The sequence below is a fragment of the Bubalus kerabau genome, chromosome 1 (assembly GCF_029407905.1).
Source record: "Bubalus kerabau isolate K-KA32 ecotype Philippines breed swamp buffalo chromosome 1, PCC_UOA_SB_1v2, whole genome shotgun sequence".
Taxonomy (NCBI): Eukaryota; Metazoa; Chordata; class Mammalia; order Artiodactyla; family Bovidae; genus Bubalus; species Bubalus kerabau.
The window spans coordinates 55,873,499-55,900,920 of NC_073624.1; the positions used below are offsets into that span (position 1 = coordinate 55,873,499).

Sequence of the window (27,422 nt, forward strand, 5' to 3'; positions counted from 1 at the left end):
GCTCCCCAAACCACAGAAGTTTTGCTTCTGACTGTTCTCAGCATTTGCCCTTTTGACATTTTAGAAGAAATAAGATCCAAGTTTGATGTTGAAAAGAAAGCATTGATTTCTCTAGTGGGAGGATTTCTTCTCCCTATTACTGTTTTCCCTAGCTGTGGGGAAAAAGCGCCTCTAAGGATTTAAAGCAGTTCCTTTGAGCTGAAGATTTTTCTGCGGGCTCACAGAGCTGCTTGTGAGCAGTTCTGGTGCTGACATTAGTCCCCTTGTTCAGCAGCATCTTGTATTTTTGAGGCCCAGCCTTTTCCTCGGAGTTTTACGTTCTGAATTGACAAGATCTTGATCTCAGAAACTGGACCATACACTCCCAGACCAACCCGCCACACAAACTGTGAGCCAAGAGATAGGTCCAGCAGTTGACCCCAAGTTCTCTGCCTGCTGGATGGCCCCAGAACCTTACACCTCACCCTTTATTTGGTTCCAAAGTCCTCTTACCTCCAGATACCCATCCTGAGCTTTTCTCAGGAGTCAGCACAGACATCCATGAAAAAAGCTGTAAGTCTTCCCCATTGCACGTGGATAGGAGATTACTTTTTGAATGGGCAGCTCTGCAGTTGACATGGGGAAGACTGGAAACGTGGCTCATGCAAAAAGTGTGGAGGGTCCAGCACCTCCCATTTCTGTGAATCTCAGTCAGCCTGTGCTTTAAGGAGATGAACAACTTTTTTTTTTTTTTTAAAGAAAGGTGTCAGAAGTCTTCTGAGATTGCAGCTTTATGCAAATATACTACTCAAGAAGAAGGCTTTAGGGGAGAGTTATTTATAGCCCACAGGCATTGCACAATGCAAAAGGTGAAGCTGTGAATCTCTGCATTTCCAGGAGTGGATGTTCTCACGATACGAGCACATCCTTGCTATTTTGGTGGCACACCATTCCCATATCTGTCAGGTTGTTCCAGGCGGGAGACGACATAATCATTCAGTAATTTTAGAACAACCCTGTATGTTTCTCTCCACTAGGGCCTCTTGATCTGAACTCTTCCTGAGGATTAGATTTACTACCACTTTGGACCCTCTGGTAATAGGTGCCTTCATCTCTTTTTCTCCTAAACAGGTGCAGACTCAGTCGTTAAAGAGTCATCACGTGGCACATTTATTGCCCTTTGGCTTTCAGGTTGACTCCTGGAATTAGCCAAGAAAATGGTCATTTCCTTAGGAATGATTGCTCTGTTGCTGGCTCACCCTACCCAGAAATCTAGACCATTCTCTGCACTGAAGTGTACAATAATCACTTCAGGAAATTGCTTTCCCTATTGGAAACTGAGAGCTCACATCGGAATGTTTCCACAGTACAGCTGATGATAATTACGACTCACTGAAATTTCAGTTTTCTTTTGATTGTGACATAAAAACTAGGACATAAATTAAAACCCAATTATCCTTTAAGGGTAATTGGGGTTATAAAACCGAGAGACTGTGAGTCAGTGTATCGGTAGCGCAGGAGACCTGTGTCAGATGGAATGGCGTGTGTTCCGTCTCCCGAAGCAGCCTTTCCCATGAAATGGTTGGGGATAAGGTGATCTGTGCACACGGCATTCCAGGATAGCACATCAGACCAGGGGGAAGCCTTGGAGAGGGCAGTGAGCTCCCAGGACACCTTGGAATGATTCAAACAAGTGAAAACTAAATGGGAACGCCATGGCCTTCTACCGGTGAAGATGCCCAGCAGTGGAGCGAGGCACTCGTCGCCAAGACTCTGCAGGCATGGAAATCGGAGATCTTTCAACCTGTGAGGCAATCTGCATCTTCAAAGTCCATGAGAGGAGGCTGGGCTTTTTTCACAAAAAGTGTGATGTGCTAAAGGTGAAGGAAATTTAAAAAAAACCCCAAACCCCAGATTTTTAGTGAGCAATTCCTAAGTTAATGCATGAAGCGGAGCTCATTAAAGGAGGTCTTGGATTCTTCTCAAAGTACAGGACTTGCCCCCACACCTGAAGATGCCCCCCAGCCTACCTCTTGATGATGCGTATCTCTAGACTCTTCAGGTCAAAACACATCCCCTGAAACTTCCCAACTTTGCATTTCAAAGCCTCTCATGACACACCCCTCCTCCCCCATCCTGGATTCTCGGTAGTTTCACTTCCCTGTCTTTCCAGAGAAAGTGTGCACTTTTCATATTTTTAAAAGTGCACATCCCACCACATGACAGTGCCGTTTTCCTCTCTGTCTCTGCCACTTGGTTGAAAGCCCCTGTGATGTGTGTAACTGGGCACACAGTAGGAACGCACTCGCTGAATGCTGAATATAGTGCATTGAAATGGCATCACTCCTCATGTCTAACTTGTCTTTCTCGAAGGTACACACTGCCGCACATTTAATCACAGAGAAGGCTTGAGCAAACTCAACCCCCTTTCAAAACCAATCAGGTTTTCCTTTGAGGGCACCCACCTCTGCAAACAACTTCCTGGCCATGGCCATAGAGACCCAGAGTTTCAAGAGTTTCAAGCAAACCTTTGTTTTTAATCGAAGTGTCAGGATCACTGTGTGCCCTGAGAATCAAGAGGGAGAAATACATCATCCAGGCTATTCCCACCATTCCAGAAAACCATGCCCCAATAGACCCCAGGGAAAGTGGGATGTCTAACCTGGGCTTTTGCAATCTTATTTCATAATCCACTTTCTTATCTCCTCCTTCACAAAACTGATGAGAAATTGGTACAAACTCTATCGACAAAAGATCACAACTTGATCCTCAATGGCAAAGGCAAGTATACATTATAAATAGCAAAACAGCTGGCTTGGACCATGTTGCTGGCCACTCATCCAGCTGAGAGATTTGAATGACATCATAACCCTTGAGAGGGTATTGCTAGCCAGCTGGTGTTATTTAGAATACACAAAAATGGGGGAAAGAAAATGCACTCACGTGCACACACACACAAATACACACACACACACACACACACAGGTTCAAGTTATGCAGAAAAATATGAACAATGGAAAAATCATTTGCCCCTCAGATGCCCTTCCCCTGGGGTGGGGTGGGGGTCGGGGTGGGGGCCAAGCAGCAGAGTAGAAGGAAGGAAGAAAAAGATTTGATTTTATTTTTTCAGTTGGCTTTACAGCTCAGCAAAATCTTTGCCCTGTTGTGGGCAAAAAGCATGAGACAGTGTCCTGAGGGGAGCCAATTACAAAGCTGCCTGCCCCTTTCCAGGTTCTAGGAAATGAGATCATTCCCCTCACTTGGCAACCAGGACGAGGGGTCATCCCAGCGCTGTCTTCCATTCTAGTTTACCCCAGTCGTTTGAGGGTTAAAATCATAGAGTATGCTTGAGATGGTCTTTTTTTCATTTCTTGTTTTTTAAATTTTGTGTTGGCTCTGGAATATAAAATTGCTCGCCCATCCTCCACGAATATTCCTTTCATACGGGTAAGGTGTATTAGCAGATGTGTGTGTCTTCATGCCCGGTAGAAAGTTAATCAGAGGACAGCATCAGTATTTTAATGTCTGCTCCTCTTGTCACTAACACACATTCTTTTAAGGGAAAAAAATGCTTCTGTGCTCTAGTTTTAAAATGCAAAGGTATGATGTTATTTGTCACCATGCCCAAAAAAGTCCTTACTCGATAACTTTGCCAGAAGAGGGAGAGAGAGAGAAGGCAAGCGTTCCCCCAGCTGTTTCCTGTCTACAGTGTCTGTGTTTTGTAGATAAATGTGAGGATTTTCTCTAAATCCCTCTTCTGTTTGCTAAATCTCACTGTCACTGCTAAATTCAGAGCAGATAGAGCCTGCGCAATGGAATAAAGTCCTCAAAATTGAAATGTGACATTGCTCTCAACATCTCCCATCTCCCTGGATTTCTTTTTGCCTCATTATTCCTGCTAACCAATTCATTTCCAGACTTTGCACTTCAGAAGCAATGGGAAAAATCAGCAGTCTTCCAACCCAATTATTTAAGTGCTGCTTTTGTGATTTCTTGAAGGTAAATATTTCTTACTCTTTGAAGTCATTGGGGAATTTTCTTTAAATTGTGTACTGTTTGCTTCTGCTTAGAAATGTTCTTCACTTTAGAATTTTCATTGTTTCGGCACTGGGAGTTATTTATAAATTGCTGAATATGCAATTCTGTGGGATCTGAAAAAATAGCTCCGGGAGATAAATGCCTTTGCACAGATATCTGTATGAGTAAAAACTATTGCAAGGTACTTATGCTAAATCCTCCACTTCTTCAGGGCTTGAGTGGTGTCATTATAGAAGATTCCTTTAAATCCTGTCTATGGTTAAGGGCTATAGGGCATGGATATGAACTTTTGGATTTTTTTTGCAGGTGCAGATGTTTTATTTTTAAGACCATGTTCATGTGTATGTAGGACTGTGTGTGGTGTGTGTGTGTGTGTGTGTGTGTGTGTGTGTGTGTGTGTAACTTGCCAGGACTTTTGATTACAAGGCATGCCACATACAAAGAGTTACGTTTTAAATGATATTAAAGCTTTTAAATATGATCTTTGGAGCTAAGGTCCCGGAACTCTCTGCACTTATGCCCAGAGAGTCAAAGTTAGAGTGAAGTTTCATTTGCTCTTCTGAAAAAGAACTCCTTAAGAACTCCTGCTGACCTTGCATATTCGGATAATTTAAACAAATGCACACTGTATATGGAAAGCGGAAACTTTCTAGCAACTGCTATTCCAAGTTTTTTCTTTTGAAGAGGACTCTCAGGGGCGAAGTTTGGACTTGGGGTTTTGTGTTGTAAAACGCGGATTTTGTATTTGGGATTGTAAAGTCTCTTTAGGTAAATTTGGCTAGTGTTGTCAATGCACTGACTTCGCCTTTCCAATAACTGGCCCTAGTTCAAGTTTCCATTCTCAGCAAAATTATATCTTTCAAGACTTGTATTTTTCCAATTTGCAAGCATTTTTAAGCTGCTGTCACTGGCTCCCCGATGCAATTGCCTGTGGACTCAATTCATGATACGTCCCTACCGCTTAGTCCAGCACTAGTTTGCCGCTTTCAAGTACTCCACCGCTACGACTTTTCTTAGTCAAGTCAGTGGCTTAGGAGTTAAGAATACATCCTTGTCGGGCACCTGATCCTGCCGCCCTTGAGATGCCAAGATGCACACTGGCTACCTTGCTTTTAAAAGAAATGAAGTCAGTATACACATATGCTATATGGTCTGACAGCTGGGGATTTTGTCTCCCTACTTAGACGATCCTAAAAGGGGCTGTGTAGTGTTATCTCTGCATTAATTACAAGTTTGGAAAACTCCAAATGAACTTTCCATGCTGTGTATGCTGAACTTTTCAGAAGTAGAGCTAGCTAGCCATGAGTTGTTGCTTTTTCCTGTACTTGGAGCAGGAAGTGGTTTAAGGGAGCTACGTGGTTCTTTCAAATGTAATTCAATGAGTAAAGGTGTCTGCCAGGCAGAGCTCACAAGCTGATTGTACTGTGAGTCTCAAGATATTTCCAAGTGTTTGAGTCAGAGGGAAGAGGGCACAGGGGAGGACTGGAGTTTCGGCCCCTGTCCAGGACGGCTACAATAGGCACACGATGGAAATCGGTGGCTTGATTGGGAAGAAAAGATTGACTCAAATCCCAGCCGTGCAATTTGTTTATTGTCTGAATGGACAAAAGGCAGTTTACCCAGGCTCATAGCATACCTGCCTGGGTGTCCAAATGTAACTAGATGCTTTCACAAACCCCACCCACAAAGCAGCACATGTTTTTAAGTCCTCAGTTTTCTATTCACATCAGTCTCATAATACCCACCCTGACCTGCTGTAAAAGATCTGGAACAAACAAAAATGGTTACACCTACAGTGAGTATTTTCTTATGACTATTGCCCTCAAATTTTGCTGGGCATTTTTATTATAACTCAGACATCTGAAACCAATTGATATTCCATTTATTTAAGATAAAAAGAAAGGTTTTTAAAATTTTGGATTTGTGAATGATTTTTGAGAAAGAGTGCTCTGGAATTTTTTTTCTCTCTCTCCTCTTTCTAGTTTTTCTTTCATTTCTTTCTTTCAGATCTCTCCTTTCTCTCTCTTCATTCTTTTGTGTTTGGAAAAATAAAAGGCCAAGGAAATGATGAACATATGGGGCCACTCATTTCAAACTTTTTAATTCCTAAGCAAGTTCTTTATTGTTTTCTTTTGGGGGAACATAATGTGATAAATTCTCTGGTTCTCTGTGGGTGTGATGGACTGTTTCCTGAACTAAAAGAAAATGCACTAGAGGTTCTATCTTGTCCTAGAACTATAAGTGCTGATATTTATCTGAGAACATAACTCAGCAAAAAGGAGAAAAAAGGAAGAAACAAAAGAGGGAAATCTGTAAAAAATAAATCTTAAATTCTTAAATGCTAGAGACTGATAGGTATTGCTGAGTTTAAATGTGTTATACAAAAGAAATAGCTATTAAAAGTATAAAGTTGACATCTAACAAAGTTCTCAATTCCCTAAGGCTTTAAGTTGAGTTCCTTTTTCCCTAGATTTCACAACAACTGAAGAACGTGAAGGCATCTACAGTTGCAGGTGCTTTGCCTTAAGCTTCACCATTAACTCAACAGAGAGGGGAGCAATGGAGAAATAGGACTGGCAAAATAACATACGTTCTAGAACTGGCTGGTTGCCAGAGCGTGGGGCATGTTCTGTAAGATCAATTATGAGTGTTCTCTTTTGAAAAGGGCAAGGAAGTCCAGTTGGCTTGGACTTGTTGAGATTTCCACTGGAAATACTGAAAGGGAAAACTCCCACCAATTATTTTATAACTAAGAAAGATGAGGATTGGATGACAACTTGTTTCTAGCAGTCCCTGTGGCTTTGGCTATGTGGGGGTGGAGGGTTTCCATGAACAGGTCCTATGGAGAAAATGGAAGAAATTCTCCATCAAGCTTTCACCTCCTCTTCTATTTTATGTCTATTATTTATGATGATTTGCAAATAGAGGATGCTTTTCATCTTCAACTGTTTCACAAGCATTAACTAAATATTTACATTGTGTTAACGAGAATCAGGGGTTTAGGTTTTTCCCTATTTGCTGAACTTAAAGTCTGGCCACAAAAATGGAAATCTTAATTACAGTGATGGAGCAAACTTTGCCACTGATGTAGAGAGCCATTAAGAGTCCAGGGAGGGCAAGGAAGGTGGTCGGAAAATAAATGACTGATCCTGTTTCTTTGAAAGTGATGGAGTTGAATGGACCTGCCACCACTGGGAGGTTCAGAAAAGCCTCTTTTCATAATGATAGTTTCCAGTTTAACTCTATGACCTTTTGATAGGGTCCCTGGTGTAACATCCTGTCACTGACTCTGCTGATGCTGCTGAAAGTAAATGCATCTGAGAGGGATAGAGCTGCTCACCTTGGGAGGCTTCCTAGAAGAAACCACATCTTTGTGCCACAAGTAGCAATGTGGAAAAACTTGATGATCACCTTTGCATTGTTTCACTGCTGAGAGCAAGGATGGAGACTTGAGCCACAGGAATCCTGCCTTTGGCAGGGCTGACAGTTGGCTGTCTGTCACTGGCTAAGTCAAGCCAACCAGGGGTCTCTGCTATAAAAAGGATACAGTGACACTTAAGTCCCTCCAACAGATGAAGTCAGAATTCCTGAGACTTAAAAAAAAAAAAAAAAAAAAAAAAAGACTTTTGCAGGTTTTGAGCCCAGTTCCCTGTTCATGGAAGGCACTGTCTACACGTGTGTTGATCTGATATTGAGCTTGACACAAGGGGCTTTGGAATGCAAAAGGAGTCGGGTTTACTTGCCATACACCAGTTTCATTCTGAAATTCTCAGATGTTTCCTGTTCCTGGTTTTTAACTTTTACTTGTAGTTGTTAACTGCTGATGTTCTGCAGGTAAGAAATCTCTCAGTCTCTCTTTCTCTCCCTCTGATTCTATCTCTGCCTCTCTTAAGTGGAAAAAAAAAGCTATAATGATATATAGTATTTTCACAAGTTCTTTTTCAGCTGCAGTAAATTCTCTTTAATCAGTAGCTGGGGAATGACGTTCTGGTTAATTTAATATTCTGGTCAGTAATGGATGCACATGCCATCTGTGGATGGCCAATTTGAGAGAATTTAAATTAATAAAACATATCTGGTCCCAAGTCTGGACTGAGCACAAATTAACCTTTGATGATTCCAAAGGTTTACCAGGATCTCTGAGTGGTGTGCAGTAAGAGCATCTTTCACCTTCACACATTAAATGTTTCAGGACATTTATCTCATTGAATTGTAATAGGAACCCATAAAGAAAGGGTTCAAGAAGGACTTCCCCAAGGTTTCACAGTAGCAAGAAGATTAAACTCAGATAGCATGATGCCAAGACCTGCTCAGAGGTCACTCACACACCTTGTTGCACTCCTGAGGGCATAGTTTTGATTAATAACAGGAATGCAGAGCTGGGGTAAAGGCACCCTTGCCTTGCCCCCACTCCCCTGACAAGGACCCAGGAGGAAGATGACCCTCCTTCTGCTTTTTCAGCAGGTGAAGATGCCCATCACGTCCTCCTCGCATCTCTTCTATCTGGCCCTGTGCTTGCTCGCCTTCACCAGCTCTGCCACGGCGGGACCTGAGACCCTCTGCGGGGCTGAGTTGGTGGATGCTCTCCAGTTCGTGTGCGGAGACAGGGGCTTTTATTTCAGTAAGTAGCCTCCCTCTCGCTGCTCTGTGGATTTACAACTGCCGGGAGTGTGCGAAGAACTGAATGACTGCCTGTGGCTGGCAGCCGTCCTCAGCCTCCGAGATTCCTCACCTTAATGCGAGCCTAGTGTTTCAGTGGGGCCGTGGCACGTTTTGCAGATTTTGGATGGAATTTTCCTCTTTAGCAGTTTGTCTTTTAACTACTTCCCGCTAGGCTTTCCCGCAACTATTCTGCTCTGCCCTCACTATTCCATTCCTTCCGGGGAAAAGACAGGACAAAATGGCCCTGGGGGGTTGAGGGTTTTGGTTTTCCAGATCTGTGGGTGCATGTAGCAACATATGTGAATGTGTAGGGATGTTTTAAGTGCCAGGTCACTTGGAGGAAACTAGGAAGGTGGACTTGGCAAAGGGGCACATCCCAGATGTCTCCATGTGATATGAAATCACCCCAAACAGACAGAAGGTGAAAGTTGCTGAAAGGCACATTTGCAAAGACACAGGCTCTCGCTCAATGCAAACTGAAATGCTGAGTTCATTTGCCCTCCGTTCACACTGACCTTGAGGCTTTGTTGTTGCCTTCCTTTGATGTCACCCTTCTCTGGGGCTCTCCAGTGATGTCTCCATCTGGAAAAGGGTTTCTGACAAGTGCAAGGTCATTCATCCCATAAGTAGGTCTCAGGTGATTAAAAAGTCAACAGTCAATAAAAAGTAGACAGCCAAGTCCACGCTTGCGGATAAATAATAAACACACACGGGAGTCCCTGCTGCCTGAGGGAATGGATCACTTAGAGAACACACCTCAGAGGCATCTGGCTCATGTATGTTACGGGACACTGAGTGATGGAAAACCAGATGCTCGTTCTGTTTAATTCTTTGCAAGTCTAGAGAGTTTCAGGAAACTGACACTCAGGTCTTCAGGACCGTGAATCATTCTTAGAGGTTCATGTGGCTTAAGTGTAGACAGCTTACCTCAGTTACCCACTAGGCTTTGAATAGCTCCTGTGATGACTCACACACTTCCAGTCTCTCTCTTCTTCCCAGGAAGGTGTGTGTGTGTGTGAGAGAGAGACTGGAAGGAGGGGTCTGTGAGTGTAGCAGTCTGGGATGGGTAGGGAGAAAGGGAAGGAAGAGGTTGATAGGCATGTTGATGGTCTGTACTCATTGTAGATTCGGTGACAAATAGCTTTTCAACAACTAGTGACAGAGAGTGAGACGTGCTTTCTACTCTTTGAATGGGCAAATTCCCACTTTCTGTTTCCAGCCAACGCTTTGAGTGAGTTCATTTATTTTTCTGGCAATAAAGCAATTCTATCCCATTCTCTGTTTCTGTGCAGATGAATGAGTTCATTTGGTGAGTGCTTTTCGAATAGCAGACCCGTTTTACCTTCAGAATATCTGGCAGAAGGCAAATGTGTCACATCGACATCACCCAGCGATGGCTTGTCACTACTCTTTACTTTGCTACTACTGATCCACATTTTAAAAAATGGATAAGTGGGTCTCAGTTATTATGCCCAAGAGGACCTTTTTTTTGCTTTTATAATCCATTTGTGCCATTTCCTTTTATCCAGTTCACTAGGTGATGGCCGAGCCCCCAAGTGTCTTGGGTTATGTGCCAGGTTGAATTGCCACATTTGATGTGACATGCTCCAGGATTTCCATGCACAGTGCATGGAAACTGGATCTTTCTATGACTGTGATGTTTACAATTAAATGACAAAAAATGAGAAAGAAAAAAAATAATTTGATCCCAAGTTGCCCTTTGATACTTATATATGTTCACACAAAGAATTAAGGGTATTGGACAACTATGATGGAAACTGATTTCAACTCACTGGAAGGCATTCTATTACTCAAATGATCAGATTTTACAAATGTGTTTTAATTCTATCTTAATAATTTGAAAGGGGAAGGTTCTACATGGCAACTCTTAATGTATAGTAATGTATATAACTTTGGATAGAAGGTGGTTTTATAAATTGTGTTTTATTATTAGAGTCTAGGTTTCATAAGTTCTGGTTTATAGCACTCTGTGACAATGTAAATTATTTGTCTGACATAAACTTTCATGCACAAATTTATTCTTGTTAATTTTCTAGTCAACTGGACTAGCCTTTTTGCCCAAGAGAAGTTAACCCCTTTAAATCGTTTAATTCAGAACACTGATGGAACCTCTGCTATGTGTAAGACACTGTACAGGCATGAGTGAGATACCTAGAAATGAATGAGAGATTAACTTTGCCTTCAAGGAACTCACAGTCTAGTTAGGAGGTTAAAAAAAAAGAGTATTATCAAGTATCATAGAGGAAAATAATCATGGAAGAAAAATGCAATCCTTTATGCTTTTCCTAAATACTTTTCCCATTTTTAAAATCAGGTGACCAAGATCTACCCTCTCAATGGGCTTCTTGATACCAAAGGCCAGATTGTTTACCTTTGAATTCCAGTATCTAGCTCAATGCCTGGCTGATATAGCTGCGGCTCAAGTTTGACTGTTGAACTGGCAGGACTGAATTGAATTGAATCCCATTGAATGTAATGGCATGACTTGTTAGGGATCTTAGTCTTTAGAATCATCAAGAATTAAGTTTGTCAGGTACTTTGGACAATTCTTCCTGCCTCATATTTACCCAGCTATTCGATAAAACTTTCTCTCTTTTCAACTGAATACAATGTATACCAACAATGACTTAGACGAGACATTTAGATCCTCCCTAAGCTACATTGATGGTCTGTTTCATGTCTGAGCCAATTATTCTTAAAAGCATTAACTGTTGTCAACAAATTTTATTGAGTTTCCTTTTTGTCCCTTGAGATTTACTGTGTGTGAAGAAGTCAGCTCTAAGCATTTACAGCCTTTGAAATACTTTTTAGAGGAAAGCAGTCTTCCCTACCTCTACCCCCTGTCAATTGACTCTTATTATTGTTTTTACCCCTTTCAAAGTTTTGTTGTGGCTGCGTGCTTCATTTTAAGCTGCTTCAAATCCATTTTGAATGTATGGATTTTTTCTAACTGTGGAAGGGGGTTTCTGATCTTAGTTTGAAATGCAAACATCTAAAAAAATGTTACCTCCAAAACTATCTTTTTTACTGGGCCAGAATATTTAACAAGGGGAATTTTTAACCCTATTAAGAGACAGAACTGTCCTGAATAACTTTTTTTGGGGGGGTAACACTTATTTTGTATCAATCAACCCAATGTTCTAAATGAGTTCCTATTTCTCTACAAGCCTAAGCTCCACTAGAGCACAGAGCATGCCACCTTCTCCGTTATCTGTTTTGTAAACATCTTCCCAGCATAAGTGCAAAAGTTCCTCTATAATTAACACAGCTTCACCAGACATTACATGCAATGAAAATTGCAAAGAAGAGCTAAGTACTGATTCTTCCCTATATATCATAGTAAGAGAGCATGTCAACCAGTCTTGTACTTTCATAGTCTTGGGAGAAAAATGGTGGCCTAATGGAGTTGGCACATTGGGAAAGAGCTAGCTATTATCTTTCCAGATTGATGGAAGAGGCTCATAGAGAGCAGTTTGTCACAACCTTGCTATGCATGGACCAGAGCAAGAGGAAAAGAGCTTCAAGTAAAACAGGAAAAGTTCAGCTTGCCATAGATACTATTTTTGACAGTCATGGTGATTAACCATTTTAACATATGCTTTAGAGGCTTGTGGAATTTCTCTCCTTGAAGATACTTTAAAAATTGACAGACAACCAACCACCTTGAATGGTTTCAATTAAGAGCAACTAAAAGAAAGCGAGTTTCTGGGGTCCTTTTTAGTTTTAAGAGTCTATAAACAGTCCCTTAAATAAACTGTATATGCTTTATCTCTGCGGTCTGGGAAAAAGGAGAAGTAAATCAATTAGAAAGGAAAGTTGGATACCCTTTTGGTTAGTCCAGATTTATAGCTTTTGTAAAATATACTTCCAATGCATACTTTTTAAGAACAGGTCTGAATAAATGAGTGGCATTCTTCATGTGTTAAACCATACTGTTTTATAAAGAGTTTAAGTAAAACTTTGCAATGAGTTTCATTGTTATTGATTGCAGCAACCTTCCTAGATTGAGGTTATTATTATTAACTCAAGCTTCTTTCATTTGAAATATAGTGCTCAGAAAACTGCTCCCAGACCTGTCATTCATTAGCTGTATGACTTTGGCAGGCATTTAAACTTCCTGGGCCAAAATGTCCTTGTCTATAAAACAAGGGGATTTTGTTCAAGTAAATGACCTCTTCTAACTTTTAACAGACTCATAGTCTAGGTTGTAATTAACAAGGATTTGGTACTATTCAAGAAAGGAGAATCTTGGATTCAAATAGTGACCAAAGAACATTTTAGACTCCTTTATCTTCTTCATATAGTTTCTGTTCATCTCCAGATAGGGGACCCCACCTACTTAAAGCAAGAGAGGCCAGTGCCTTTGTTTTATTTTGTTTTAAGCTGAGTTCCAACCCCTCAGGGATGGAATAGAAGCTCAGACATGACCAAATACATGCAAGTTATCTGGCCAAAGAAGCACACACCTCGTGAAAACAGATTGCCATTTTTCTTTGCTAGGAAGGACTAACTGACAGTTCTCATCTTCACATTTTTTCAGTCTCCTGAAAGTAAGGACAGTTAAGTAGGTCAGTTTTTAACTGCTCTTTATAAATTAGAGGTGCAGATTGAATCTATAGTCTTCTAAACCTTGACTAAAAGCCTTTTCCTGGGCTTTTAAGACTGCCTATCCAATTAAAGAAGAGAGGACAGCACTGGGAACACCCAAAGACACACCCAGCCACCACTAGCATTGAGTGGGGCATTAGCATTAGCTTTGAATTGGGCTGGATTTGAGCTACACCATTTGCATTCCTTGGTTTGGCACCCCTTAGACCTCCAGCTATGCACTTGTGTGACAGCTGGTCAAAGTTAGAGGTACAGTCACTGGCTGTGACTTTCTCTTTGAAGCTAATTGGAACATGTGGGATTTGACCTTGGCCCTGGGCTTCCCTGGTGGCGCAGAGGTTAAAGCGTTTGCCTGCAATGCGGGAGACCTGGGTTTGATCCCCGGGTCCGAACGGGAAGATCCCCTGGAGAAGGAAATGGCAACCCACTCCAGTATTCTTGCCTGGAGAATCCCATGGACGGAGGAGCTTGGTGGGCTACAGTCCACCGGGTCACAAAGAGTCGGACACGACTGAGCGACTTCACTTTCACTTTCACTGGTCTCATTAGCACCACTAAGCTGACAGGCCACAAATATTCTTAAAGAGAAACAGTGAGTTTTCATATTGACCTTCACTAGTGGCTACTACTCTTTAAATATGCCCAAGAGGACTAGTCTGGGCAACCAAGGGACTTCTAAGAAAGTGATGATTTCTGTGCAAATTTAGAAAATATTGCAATATTGCAAATGCAATAATTTGCATTTTTCTGATATGGTCAAGCACCTCAAGACCATCTTCTCCCTGATGAACAGTTACAAGAAGCAAGAGAGGGAAGGAGTCAAGGCCAAGTGTGGTCTCTACTGTCAAGAATCCAGGATGTGAATTCTAGCTCTGTAACTTACTTGGTGGGTGGCATCGAGCAAGTCACTTAACCTCTTTGTTCTTCAATTTCCTCATCTCCAAAACAAGGACTACCTCACAGAACTGGTTAATCTATTAGAACATATTAAATTAGAATACTGCCTGGCACATGGTAAGCATCATAAACACATTAGCAATTATACTTATTTATTCTCTTCTGGGATCAGTCACAGAGTCTACTGCAAATGTCTGGGCAGCCCAGTTCATTACACACTCATTTCCCTTGATGTGTGCTAAGTTGCTTCAGTCATGTCCAACTCTGTGAAATCCTATAGACTGTAGCCTGCCAGACTCCTCTGTCCATGGGATTCTCCAGACAAGAATACTGGGATGCATTGTCATTTCCTCCTCCAGGGGATCTTCCCAACCCAGGGATCAAACCCGGGTCTCCTGCATTGCAGGCAGATTCTTTACCATCTGAGCCACCAGAGAAACCTATTTCTCTCTATAGGGGCAGCTGATAAAACCTGTTGTTAATAGTAACACTTACAGTAGTATCAGTAGCACGAAGGATGTCTTATGCTTGACTAGTATTTGCATTTTTTCAAAATCCAATTGTAGCAGCTCTCTCACTTTGTCTTTACCCCAGTCTTAGAAGGTAAAAATCATTGCTTCACTGGACAAGTGAGAAATGTGAGACATAGAGAGTTTGTGGTTTACCTTACTGGGTGGATCCAGAACCAAAGTCAAGGTCTCCTGTGTCCAAGAAGCACGTACATCTGCCCATTCACATTGTTTAAAGGTCCAAAGTGTTGCAGTGTAGAGATATGCTTCCAAAAAGCCTTGGCATCTTCTGGGAGAGCAGGAACAGAAACCCCTGGGGGCGCAGTTGATTTTGAACTTCTTTGAAAGGAGACTTAAAGGAGACATCCATGGAATGACCCTACAGTTCACCTTCTAGAAAAACTTAGGAAATACTTATAGAATTTCTTCAGGCTGCACAAGAGAAGTTTCTTTGATTAGAGGCTGCTGCCATTTGAGCCCCTTGCCTTCACAGACTGGACTCCACTCAGATGGCACACTGCAGCTCCCCATTGAGCACATGGATATGCCTTATGATCCGGGGGACTCCTTCTTCTGGCCAACTTCAACTTTTCTTCTTTCTTGGCCACCAAACCTCCAGTGCTTCTTTCCTCGTGGTATGAGTTCTGCTGTTTTTCCTCAAAGACCTACTGAAGAAGAACTGTTTGTTGGACCAGGCATCTCTCTCTGGATTTGATAGGAGAGGTGGTAAAGGAGAAGTGGTCATAAGGCAACATAAGCCTGAGAGTGAGCCAGGCAGAAGTGTCTTCCCCAACTTGACCATGAAAGGAGCTGCGGAAGGTTTGGATGGGAGGCTTGCACCAGTGCAGGTGCCTCTCAACCAGTTGCTTGAAGACCATCAGTATTGGAAGGTCTCACAAGTTCCTGGCTGGTAGGCTCATAGCTCCATTTTGGATCCAGAAGAGTGTTGGTGTTTTCCAAACAGCTGGGTCTCTGTATACTTAGTCCAGACATCATGGACCATGCCAGTATTTCTCAAAGCCTCTGTAAAGAGCCAACCTCAAGCCTCTAGCTGACTTCTTCTGATTTCAGAGCCTACACCAAAGAATCAGACACTCTGCAAACAGGCAGGCAATTTTTCCCAAGGAGATTGCTCATTGTTCTTCATAATGGGCTACGAAACCTTTGCCCTTTTATGCAGCCAGAGTCTTTGACAACCATGGTGGCAAAAAATCATTCCTGTACCGAGCTGCTGCCCTGGCAAAGCTCCATCCTACACCTCTCCACATGGAACATCAGCAAGCTCTTACATCACAAAGAATTACTTTTGGTTGCCTGGAAAGTTCAAGTCCCCAGGCCTTATTAGCTGTTAGACTAAGGAGATGACAACAGAACATTTCACTTGTCTTTATCTATATGTGAGATCTTGTTTAAAACATAGCAAAGAGCTGTTATTTGACGTGTGATTCTTTAAGTGCAGTAAGTTGTATGCTTATTTAATGCATTGTTTAGTCTCACATTGGCTAAAGCCCCTTAAAGAAGCACTTGGCAAGCTCTGGCCTTTCATTCTTGGCATAGCTGCCCCTCTTACTTTTTCACTGAACCTTAAATACCACGAAAAACCCTTCACTTACTTTACATCTGGCATATTACTTTATGCAATTGGCCAGAACTTTTGCACATGGCCCTCTGCATTTGTCCAAAGGTAATTAATGGCTTTGCAATATTTGATCAGCAGCAGCATGGACACAAAGAGAACTTGTGCAATCAGCAGAGACCACACAGTCTTTTAAATGAAAATCTTTTTTGCATTAAATGCTCGGGCGTTGTGCAGGGATAAGGGTTTCCATGCCAAAAAAAAAAAGAGAGAGAGAGAATGGGCATGCTGAAGTCCCTGGGAAGATACCCAAGAACCTGATTCTTGATTAAGTATATATCTCTGTAATAAAACTACCAAATTGTTCACAGAAAGTAAAATTGAAGATTGCTGTAAGCTTGGAAGGCCTTGAAAAATAATCTAGTCAAACACGAGAAGTTAAACTCAGAGAGAAGGGACAAGTCCAAGGTCATACCCCCGCTAATTAGTGCAGAAGTAAGAAGGAAGAGATACTCTTGATTCTGTTTCCTGATTTCATGTTGTGTTCCACCTTTATCTGTGATGGACCATGCTTATGTCTAAGTTACCTGATAAATTTCAATGACCAGGAGATGTCTTCAATCAGTCTCACCCAAATGAACATAGATCTTGGTGATGCTCTCATTCCAATAAATTTCCTGAGATTGAAGTTAGAGAGTTCAGAGAGTGAGAGACTGTTACTCCCTTGCTGTAGAAATGTGTACAAACCAAAGGTATCCCCTGCCTTTTTCCCATACCATGCACTTGGCCTTTCAATGTGCCTAGGGCATTCCAAATCCACTTCAGGTCATGATTTAGAGTATTATTATATATTATATTATTCTGACTCTTTGGTCACTCTCTCCAATGTCAACTTGGGTAGAACTGCTTTGGAATGACTTAGCAAAGCTGTGCTCCTGGAAAATCTGAAACAGCCTGACGAGTCATTGGATCAGCTTCTTTTCTGGAGATTTCTCTGACAGCCCTAAGCCAAAAGAAATTTACACCTGATTTTTTTTTTTCACATTTCCAAGCAAATACTCTATGAATCTCTTCAGATTTTTCTTCTTACACCTGTGGTCTAGCTGATGTACTAGAAAGGCTGTTGGAAGGGTCTTTTAAGCTTTCAGAATGGGTTAGTCATAGAGTCAATTCTGAGAGTGTTTCTGAGAAGATGGTCCTACCTCTATGCCATTTACCCTGATGAAATGGGTCTTTCATCAGAGGCAAGTGATGAAGAAAGTCTGTGCTGAGCCAACCTACATGCAACCTACTCCTGATAATCTGTGAAACTAGGGAAAGGAGCACAAAGGGTGGGAATTCTGGATTCAGCTGACTTGGGACACTATATACATTTCAGCCTCCTCACTCCTCCTTCCTTCCTGCCTCCAGCCCCAGCCCTTTTGTAAGACCAAGTGGCATGTCTTAACATTCTACTTTATTCTCCCGCTCCCTACTCACCTCCCCCAGCAGTGCCATGGGCAACAGGATTTCTCAACCTCAGCACTATTGACATTTTAGGCCAGATAATTTTTTGCTGGTGGAGAGGGACTGTCCTGTGCATTGTAAAATGTTTAGCACCATATTTGATTGACTTCTACTTTCTAGATGCCAGAAGTCCCATCCTCCAAATTGTGATAATCAAAAATCTGCCCAGGTGTTGCCAAAATCCCCTGGGGAGGCGGGTGGTGCAAAATTACACCTTGTTGAGGACTACTGAACTAGAGCTGGCTCCAGAAGAAAAGCAGCCAGAGAGATGGGAAAGCCATGAGTGCAAGAGACACACAAACTAATTATCAGTCACTGGCTAATGGGGTCTGTGGTTCATTGCCCAGAGTAAAGCAACAAGAAGAATTACTGGAGTTTTGAAAGCTTCTTTCTGAAAATAAAGCTCTCTTCCTATAGGCTACCAATAAAAAAAAAAAAAAAAAGGTGTTTGCAAGCCCTCCTTTTCGTCTGATAGCTATGGAACTCGTTTATTTTAGTAACAGCAGTATGGGAAGGCAGAAATGAGAAACATTGTGTGCTTAGAAGTTTGAGTATGACAACTTGGAGTAAATGAAAAAAATAAGTGGTTTTTCTTTGACTTCAGTATTTGTGGCTGTTCCCTTCTTGGTCATAGGCTTTCAATTCAGAGTTTAAAAGCCTGGTTCCTTTTCCCTGCTTGTATCTTTCCTATTTGAGTATCATTATAGTCATTTTATTATCTATAAACAGACCCACCAGAAAGCAGAAACAGATCAATAAAGTATTACTTTGGAAATCAGAGGTTCCACATTTGGGGCTCACCCAGCCCCCTTACTTAACAGCTGTATGCTCTTGGAGAAGCCACTTAATTTCCTTAGGTCTTATATTCCTCACTTTTAAAATAAGAATAAAAATACTATACCACAGAGTTCTTTTAGGGCTCAACTATAGAGGGGCTTTGGAAACTGAAAAAGAATCCAAATATGTCACTATTAGTGGACTGAATTGAATAGTGGTTTGACTTTAGCCTTTAGTGACTTTGAACCATTAGTTCAATGGTTCTGCAATAATTACAGTGTAGAAAAGTTAATTTGGTAGTGTATCTTCTCAACCTAATTAATTAAAAATAAAAGCATGCTGGTATCTTCTGTTCACCTATCACTTTGAATTTAGACCACCCAAAAGTCTATTAATGGATCTTCAGAATGCTTACTCAGTATTACTGTTTATATCCTTATTGGAGAAAGTATTAAAAAAAAAAAAAAAAAAAAAAACCGGGACCTATCACTTTACCACACTGAGCTTGCTCAAAGAGTTAGTTTCCAGATAGTGGTTAGGTAGTCACTGAGGTACCACACGTAAGCAAAAAGATTTCCATTCTCCCAAGTCAGCTACTGGTGATTTTTGCTTATCCTCAAAGAAGCAATGCTCAGCAAAGGGAATATACTCAGTAATCAGAAAAATATCTTTGTACTCGCAGTATCTTTGTCCACCTCAACTGCTTCCTTATCACAGTCTGACTTAGAAGAATTGAATTTTTTGTTTGAGCATGGCTTTGGTGAATTAAAACTTCTGAGTCTGATCACCATATGGACCTGTGAACATGCGGTTGTTCTAGCCCGGAGGCTTTACATATAGCCACTCCTAGAGACACAACATTTGATAAAATAGAAACCCACAGTCAAATACTGGTTACTGCTGCCATGAATTATCCTTTCTTTTGAGTTCTTTCAAAAAAAAAAAAAAGACCCAGAGACTAAGTTTTAAAAGTTTTTTTCTGTCCTTTGCAGCATGCAGGGCACTTAATGAAACTCCTTGACTTGATGTTTAAAAAGGCATTCCAAAAGCTATCTCCTTCTACCAGTCCCCAGGGTATACCCCATGACTTTGCATTTGCTACTGCCGCCATTGTGGATCTGACACTGAAGGTATAGAAGGAAAAATCTACCTGAGGTGTCACCCATTGGGACTCCTTAACTGTGGCCCCAGTGGAAACTTCTAGATCAACAGTAAGCTAATTCTAGTCAACAGGGAATTTTTAAGAGCTACCATAGGATTCCGCACAATAGATTTCACCTATGAGAATGGTTTTGAGAACAGAACCTCCATTCAATTCCTCTTTCTTACTTCAAGTGAGGCAAGCATACTAAAAGGAGAAGTGGCAGGCAAGGGAAGATATGTAACAAATGGTATATTCCTGGCAAATAAATCCTAAGGTAGGTATAACAACAAGAGCACCAGCCTTCAGAGAACACAAGTGCTTTCTCCTTACCAAAGTATAACTGAAGAACTGGAGAGCTAGAAAGAACCATATAGAGCAATCTGGTTCAGTGCTCTCACTTCCCGGATGAGGGAAGCAAAAATCCAGAAAAAACATGATGTGCATGAGGTCACAAAGCATGCTGATGGGAAAGCCAGGACTGTAATTCAGTCACCTCACCCTTCTGTTTAGGGCTCTTTGCATAGCTGGATGTTTTCAACTTAACCTTGGTAAACCCATATGAAGGTGGCACTAGTAACCACAGTTCATAAACTCAAAGTGAACAGCTATGTCATATTCTTCTGGTGTCACGCATCGGAATAGTCTTTGAAAAGTTAAGCCCTTAACCACTCCCAAGAACTTTTCCCCAATTTCTATCACCCATTTGGATAATATTGTCAAGTCTTTTTATCCCAAATCTGATCAATCTGACTGTAGGACTATGGATCTTCATAGACTCTAGTAGTTTGATGGTTTGCAGGCTTAAAACAAACAAAAAGGGAAAGAATGAATTCCCGTTTTAGAGGCCATTTTAAAGTCACATTAGCAAGTTGATGGTTGATGCATTTTGTGTTGCTTGTTAACTCAGAAGCTACCCAAAACAAAAGGTATTCTTGATGCATTATTTCTGTCTCTAAACATTCCTGACTTGCTAGTCTTCCATGAAGGCCTTCCATGAAGAAGCTTAAATTTTCCTACGTATTTTGAGTTTTATGTTTCTTTCCATTAACGTTTCCAGCCGTTCATAGACATATTTAGTTTGGCAGAAGGTAGTGGTGACTCATGGAATGAAGAAATTTGAAAGCAAAGCTACTGAAATGGATCTAATTTCTTTTTTTGGGTAATTTGGGAGTGAGCAATTGATAATTTGTCTAATTTTTCCTGGTTTCATCAGCTGCCATACTGCCAAATATTTGTTCCATATGGATGCTTTGTTATTCCTGAAACATGTCACAAATTTCAGCTGCAACTATATCTAATATGGTCAAAGGGTAAGACTATTGTTGGCTCATTTTCTCATTGTTTTTGGCTGGACACCCTCAATCAATGGCTATTGAGTGAAAAAGCAGGATCATATTGAAACCATTTTCAGCATGTTCCTTCCTATGGATCCAACCATTTCACTCTGAGTTTGTCAAGCACAGCAAATGTTCTCTATTAAAGGGATGGTTATGTTTTAGGCATAGATGCCACTGCCAGCTAATTTCATTCACCTAATAATTCCACTCTCTCCGTTTGGTATAGAGATGTTTTTGGCTCTCCAAAGTGTCCTTCTCTAAGTCTTGCTTCTCACTATAGAACAGATATTTGGGGATAGATTTTGAGAAGATCAATGACCTACTCCCTCTGTAGGCATTATTTCAAGGTTACTTTAAGAGAGACATCCTTTCAGGGCCCTGAAACATATGAATCATAAGACTTGTAAAAGTATTAGTGCCACAAATCTGGCTGGCATTTCTGCAGATTACCAGTACTTTGCATGCAATTATGGAGATCTCCCTTACCAGAGAAATCAGACAAGGATTCAGTAACGTTGCTCTCAACCACCATCAAAAATGGCTAAAGATACAGAAGGACTTATTTCTGGCTGGTTCTGAAGTAGGCACTGATCACTTAGTGTCTTAAAGTCATTCCATGGGTAATTGGTTTCAATCAATAAAAATGATTTCAATGCTGCCCTGCAAAAATAGCTAAAATAACGAACAAAATAGTCTATTTCTTAGAAGAAGCCAGACTTCACTGAAGGCCAGGGAAAGTGTTTTGTGACAAGAAATAATCTCTTATTAATGATGGGGAAATTGGGTTTAATTAACAAATGTTACAGCGTCACATAGTAAAACTACAGGTTAGTGTAGCTGGATCTAGAGTCTTGCTACTCAAAGCCAACTGAGAGCTAGTTAGAAATTCAGAACCAGAGGCCCTACTCTCAACTAATTGAAAGAAAACCTGCAGTTTAGCAGATACCCAGGAGATTTTATGCACATGAGGGTTTGAGAAGCCGTGGTCTACCGAATCACAGGAAATAGCAAATACCTGCTGACTGATATCTCTCTCTCTCGTCTAAGAGAGAGAACACAAAATATTCAGATCTGGACTTTGACTAAGGAGTTGAAGAATGGTGTTGGGGCCAAACTTGCTTGTGATGGTTAACAATGTATATGCTGATTCGACAGTATCAAGTCCTAATCCTCTGAAGTTGGTGGAGCCTTTCCTCAGAGGAAATATAGAACTGCTCCACGCATAACCCCATGGCCTGACCTTCTGTGAACTGGAAATTGGAACTCCTAATTGCTGTGGCTGCAGTTTCCAAACCCATCACTGGGGCCAGGAACTGAGGTCCAGGCCTTAAGATCTTGCCAGTTTCTTTTTCAATAGTTACATTTTTAAGAACAGCCAAGCAAGAGTCCTTTAAAAAAATATTTCTAATTGCGTGGAGGGGAGAAATGTGTGTTTTACTCATATCGTATTGCTGCCTTTGTCATCCTCAGCCAGGTTCTAGTATTATTTCTTCTAAATCAAGTTGATTAGTTCCATTAGGACTCCCATTGGGATGTAAGAGAAATAGTTTTAAACTAAGAAAAACTGGGTTTCTGTCACTTACTGAGAGGTGAGGGGTAAACTTTAAATCTGCTTTTCAAAGGGACAGCTGGTTCCCCAGTTGATAGCCTTCACTAGACCCGTTCTGGAGCTGGGCTGTTTCCCCAGGATGAGCCCGTTAGTGAAGGTCTGGTTATTTGAAAGACATGGCTTCCTCAGAAAGACATGATGCCTCAGCTGGGTAGGTAGAAGTGAAAGAAAGCCAGTTTATAACTTCTCTTCCTTGAATGACACTAAAAGAAAGGGAGGATTTGCACCGAAGAGTCAAGGAATCTTGGATTTACTCAGAGCTCTTCCAGGAAATAGCTTGATAAATTTGGTGATTAGTCCCACGGGTCTTCAAACCTGTCTCCACTGGAACAATGGTATTAGGATGAACCAAGACAGTCTGCTTCTGAAATGGGATTATTGGGATCTCTTTTCACAATTTTCCTGGAGTGGGGGAGGGGAATAAGCCATGGATAGAATGTTCATATTTTTTCACAAACATTTTTCTTAAAATTTAAGTACCTGCCACGTCTTCACTGTATTCAACTCTAGGATAAGGTGGTATTGGACTTAGCTCACACATATATATTGAATTTGTTTAGACTTAAACCCACAGCATTTTAACACAACAGTATTGTTGACTCTTTGGCACTCTACCCATTGAAAGAATGTTGACAAGATAATTTCTAAGACCTTTACAGAACTGACATTTATTGTTATTTTGTGGAAATCTGTAAAAATCTTTAAGGGATCTAACTGGATGTGAATCATGTATATTGCCTTCTTAGCATTCTTCTTTCATTGCTGTTGTTCAGTACTTTAGTAAAATGTATGGATGTAAAATTATAGCACTAACTAATCAATTCCATTATAGCATCATTGGCTAGTCATGTGCTCTGGCCTAAGCAATACCCAGGGGAGGATATAGCCATGCCTTCAAAGAGGTTTCTTAATAGCAAAAAAGGACTCATTATATATCAAGTAAAAAATATGTACTGGCATCCATTTATAATCACATCCCTCAATGTGGTTCTGCAAAGACTTGCACTGTAATAGTTTTTCTATCATATTCATTGTGCTATCAAATTGGTATCACAGTTGATTCTTTCTGGACTTGGACCTTTATGCATTTTCTCATTCTCATCTCTCATTATTATGGCACCATAACTGGGTCCCTGCAGAATTTCATTGAACTTATTATGAGATACTTAATATCATGACAACTCCAGATTAAATTGCACAGGAAATCAGCATTGTAAAAGGATCTTAAATAAAGTCCTAGTAAGCAACTTAAAAAATTATATCAATCAGACAACCCCAAGCTTGCCTCAGACAGGAATAATTCTCCCCTATTTTATTCCAGTCCACTTGACTCATTGAGTGCTTTCTAGTTAGCAAAACATGAAATGATGAAAGGAATGAGTAAGCACTGCCTCTACCTCATAGAGTTAATACTCTAGAACAGATGTCACCAAATGGTCCCAGACCCTACTCCCACCCCACCTGAACCTAGTCAATAAACACGTTCTCTTTGATCTACTTGATAAGTTTTTCAAATTTTGAAATTTTAAAAATCAAGAGATTTTAAATAGAGATGAAGATTAACAGCTTCCCCTGAAAAACTGGGTGATCTAACTTTGCTGTCTGGTGTTCCTGAGTGGCAGCTATAGGCTAGAGCCTTCTAAGTGGAGTATGTGCCCCCCCAGCTGATCACAGTTCCTTAGCACAGGGATCCCCAACCTCTGGAATCTAATGCCTGATGATACAGAGTGGAGCCGATGTAATAATAATAGAAATAAAGTGCACAATAAAGGTGATACGCTTGAATCATCTCGAAACCATCTCCATCCCCTGGTCCATGGAAAAATGGTCTTCCAGGAAACCAGTCCCAGGTGCCAAAAAGGTTGGGGACCACTGCCTTACAGGCTTGATTTATTCATCTATGTACCCATATGGCCTCAGCATACATCGATCCCTGACACTCATGTTCTAGATATGCAAGATTTCCTTGGATACCAATCATATATCCTTCTTTTTATTCAATTCAACACTCAATTCTTGCTTGTATACTGTCACCCAGGCACTAAGATAGCCACTGCCAATGCATATGAATAAGATACACGTCTTATTTTTAACAAACTCTGCAGCTCTCCTCAAACATAACAAGGGTACAGTTCAGGTAGCGTTGATAAGACAAGAAAATCCTCCTGGTAAAGAAAAAAAACCTAAATCTGAAAAACTGGACATTCAATAATTTAGAGATCATCAAAGAGATATTTCTTCAAGAGCAAGTGGAGTTTTTGGTCAGTGACCTTGTAAAGCAGGAAAGGCCAGGTTCCCAGCCAGAGCGATGGACAAGTTGCACAATCACTCGGAGTGTTTAGGACAGTGGAGACCATCAAACCCAACTCTTCAGACAAAGTGAGTTGTAGCATTGTAGTTTGTTTTGCACCAAGATCCAGAACAGCTGTTACCAATTCGCTGGAAGATTACACATGTGTGCCTCCTTCCATTCCCATCACTGTTGAGGTCCCCCTCATCACTCAGCAAAACTATTGCAACAGCTTCCTCAGTGACGGCTTTGTGTCCAATAGTGCTTGACACCAGCCATCCCACCCATGAGATTAATCTTCCTAAAGCCCAGTCCTAATCACTTTATCCCTCTTCTAAACAATTTCCAGTGACCATTCGTGGCTAAGTAAATTGAATCCAAACTCCCCAGCTTGATGGTAACGCATTTTATACAAGGCCTCTATCTAACTTCCCAAATGTATTTTTGTTTGTAATGTTTTGTTTCTAATGTCTAACTAGTGTTTCCCTACAGCAGTGTTCACAAACTGGCAGTCATTAAGTGATATCTAGTCTTCAAAAGTATTTTGTGTGGCAAATACAGTGTTTTCATGAAACTGAATTATCTGTCAATATTTACTAGATGACTCTTGCCTCTAGATTGGCACATATTTTCAGCTTTACCAAAATCCTCACCATTCTCTATTACCTTATTCTGGTCCACTTCACTCCTTTATATGACTTGCATGGCTCTGATAGGCATCTGAGTTTACACATGCCCCCCACATATTCCAACATCCGACCTAGATGATTTACTACCACACGTTTATTTTCCTGAGTTTTCCTTCTGTTCCTCTCTTAAATGTCACCTCCTCTGTAAAATTTTCTACCAGATGTTAACTCCCTTTTCTCTGAGTAGCAATAATATTCCTCTAACAACACATAATCTATCCTATGTTGTGTGGGTTTTTTTTTTTTTATTGAGTATTCATGCTTTATGCCATCTAGTTAACTAAAAGTGCCTCAAAGGTGAAGGGCATTGAGTCCCACCTACCCCCCTGTACACAGATGGTACAGGCTGTGTTTGCATGGAATTACTTAAGTTGTCCATTTTCCTTTGGCCTGTCAAGCCCGTAGTAGTTGTGTGTACCCATAAGAAGGCAGTAACTCAGTTGACAGGAAGGCATGGCTGAGTTGGAAGACTCCTGTGGACTTTTAGGCATTTTCAAGTAGGGAGTGAGAAACGCTGTCTCTAAGGGGAACTACTGAGGGAATGTAGGTAAACAGAACATGATCCTTTTCATTGGAAGCTGCTGTGATCTTCAAATTAAATCACTATCACATGTCTCACAAGGAACTTCAGCAAACCTTTTGTATGCTCATTTTGTGTCAGAATTACAGAGTCCATCCATTCCTGGGGGCCTGGCTGAAAGAGTGAATTGAGCCAGCGCCAGGTAGAACACAAATGCCCCAGAAAAAAAAAAAAAAAACGAAATAGAAAGAGCTCTGCATACTACACACCGAAATGTCTATTTCTAAAGTTACTGAATGCCTAGAAAGGTGCTCTCAGTCCTGCTTGCCTTGGCAGAAGGGCTGTCAACAAGTTACAAGATTATGAAGTCAAAACTCAGTGACTTCAGAAATGGATCCAACCATTTTGATCAAAATGATCAGTTGTAAACTGTGGAATAAAAAATAAGAAAGCCACTCTTCTTAAGTGTAATTTAATTCAGCAGTGTCTTATGGACAACTGTGTACCCAGGATAGTGCTAGAAATCAAGAAAACTGAAACAAGGAAGCCAGTAGAGACAACTAATATTAATGGGCTAATAATTAATGGACAACTAATTTTAACTTATGAAATTCTCAAAGTATGACATCAAACCAGCCTTAAGGTTGTCTTCAACCTGCTTAAGAATGTAGCACATACCCCCCATGTGTAGGAGTCATCATCAAACTAATCTGACAGCAAAAAAATAAATAATAAATACAAACATGGCGTTTTTTTCCCCCTATTCCTCCAGAACATGGCCGATTTCAAATCATGTCTACAAATGAAGACCAAGGATTTTCATTTTCCTCTCCCTATCTACCATCTTATGAGGTTTTCCACTGATATTTAAAAGTAAGGTGGAATTTTTCACTTTTATATACCTTCTATCTGCCTGGGTTCTTGACTAGGTAGAGGTATGAATGAGTTATATTGCCAGAGAGAGGCCAGAAAGAAGGGCAAATGAAGTGCTTTGACTTTGAGTTGATGGAAAGCTCATGAAAGAACCCTTCCTTTTGTGGGGTTGCTGAACCGGTCTTTCCAACTGATGTCCAGTGACAACCCAATGACAGTTCCATTACAAGTTCCATGCAAATTCTACCTGGAGTCATGAGTTTCCCCTTCCCACTTGATCCTCTGTATCCCCTAGTCCAGATAGGATCTGACCCAAAGAACATGGGCATCACTGGTTCCTTTTCTTTCAGCACAAGAAATCCTTGAAGCAGAGATTTTCTGAATTAA

The 27,422-nt window shown here is 41.0% G+C and overlaps 1 protein-coding gene across 2 annotated transcripts in view; it reads left to right on the forward strand.

Moving 5' to 3' along the window:
* The first annotated feature begins 3,751 nt into the window (after positions 1-3,751).
* The window catches only part of IGF1 (insulin like growth factor 1), an 80,712-nt gene continuing 57,041 nt past the window's right edge, over positions 3,752-27,422 (forward strand). For both annotated transcript variants that reach the window (XM_055575269.1, XM_055575265.1), the window contains exons 1-2: positions 3,752-3,978; positions 8,479-8,638. In XM_055575269.1, coding sequence (XP_055431244.1) covers positions 3,916-3,978; positions 8,479-8,638 — 223 coding nt within the window. In that variant the 5' untranslated portion in view covers positions 3,752-3,915. The remainder of the gene's footprint in view (positions 3,979-8,478; positions 8,639-27,422) is intronic.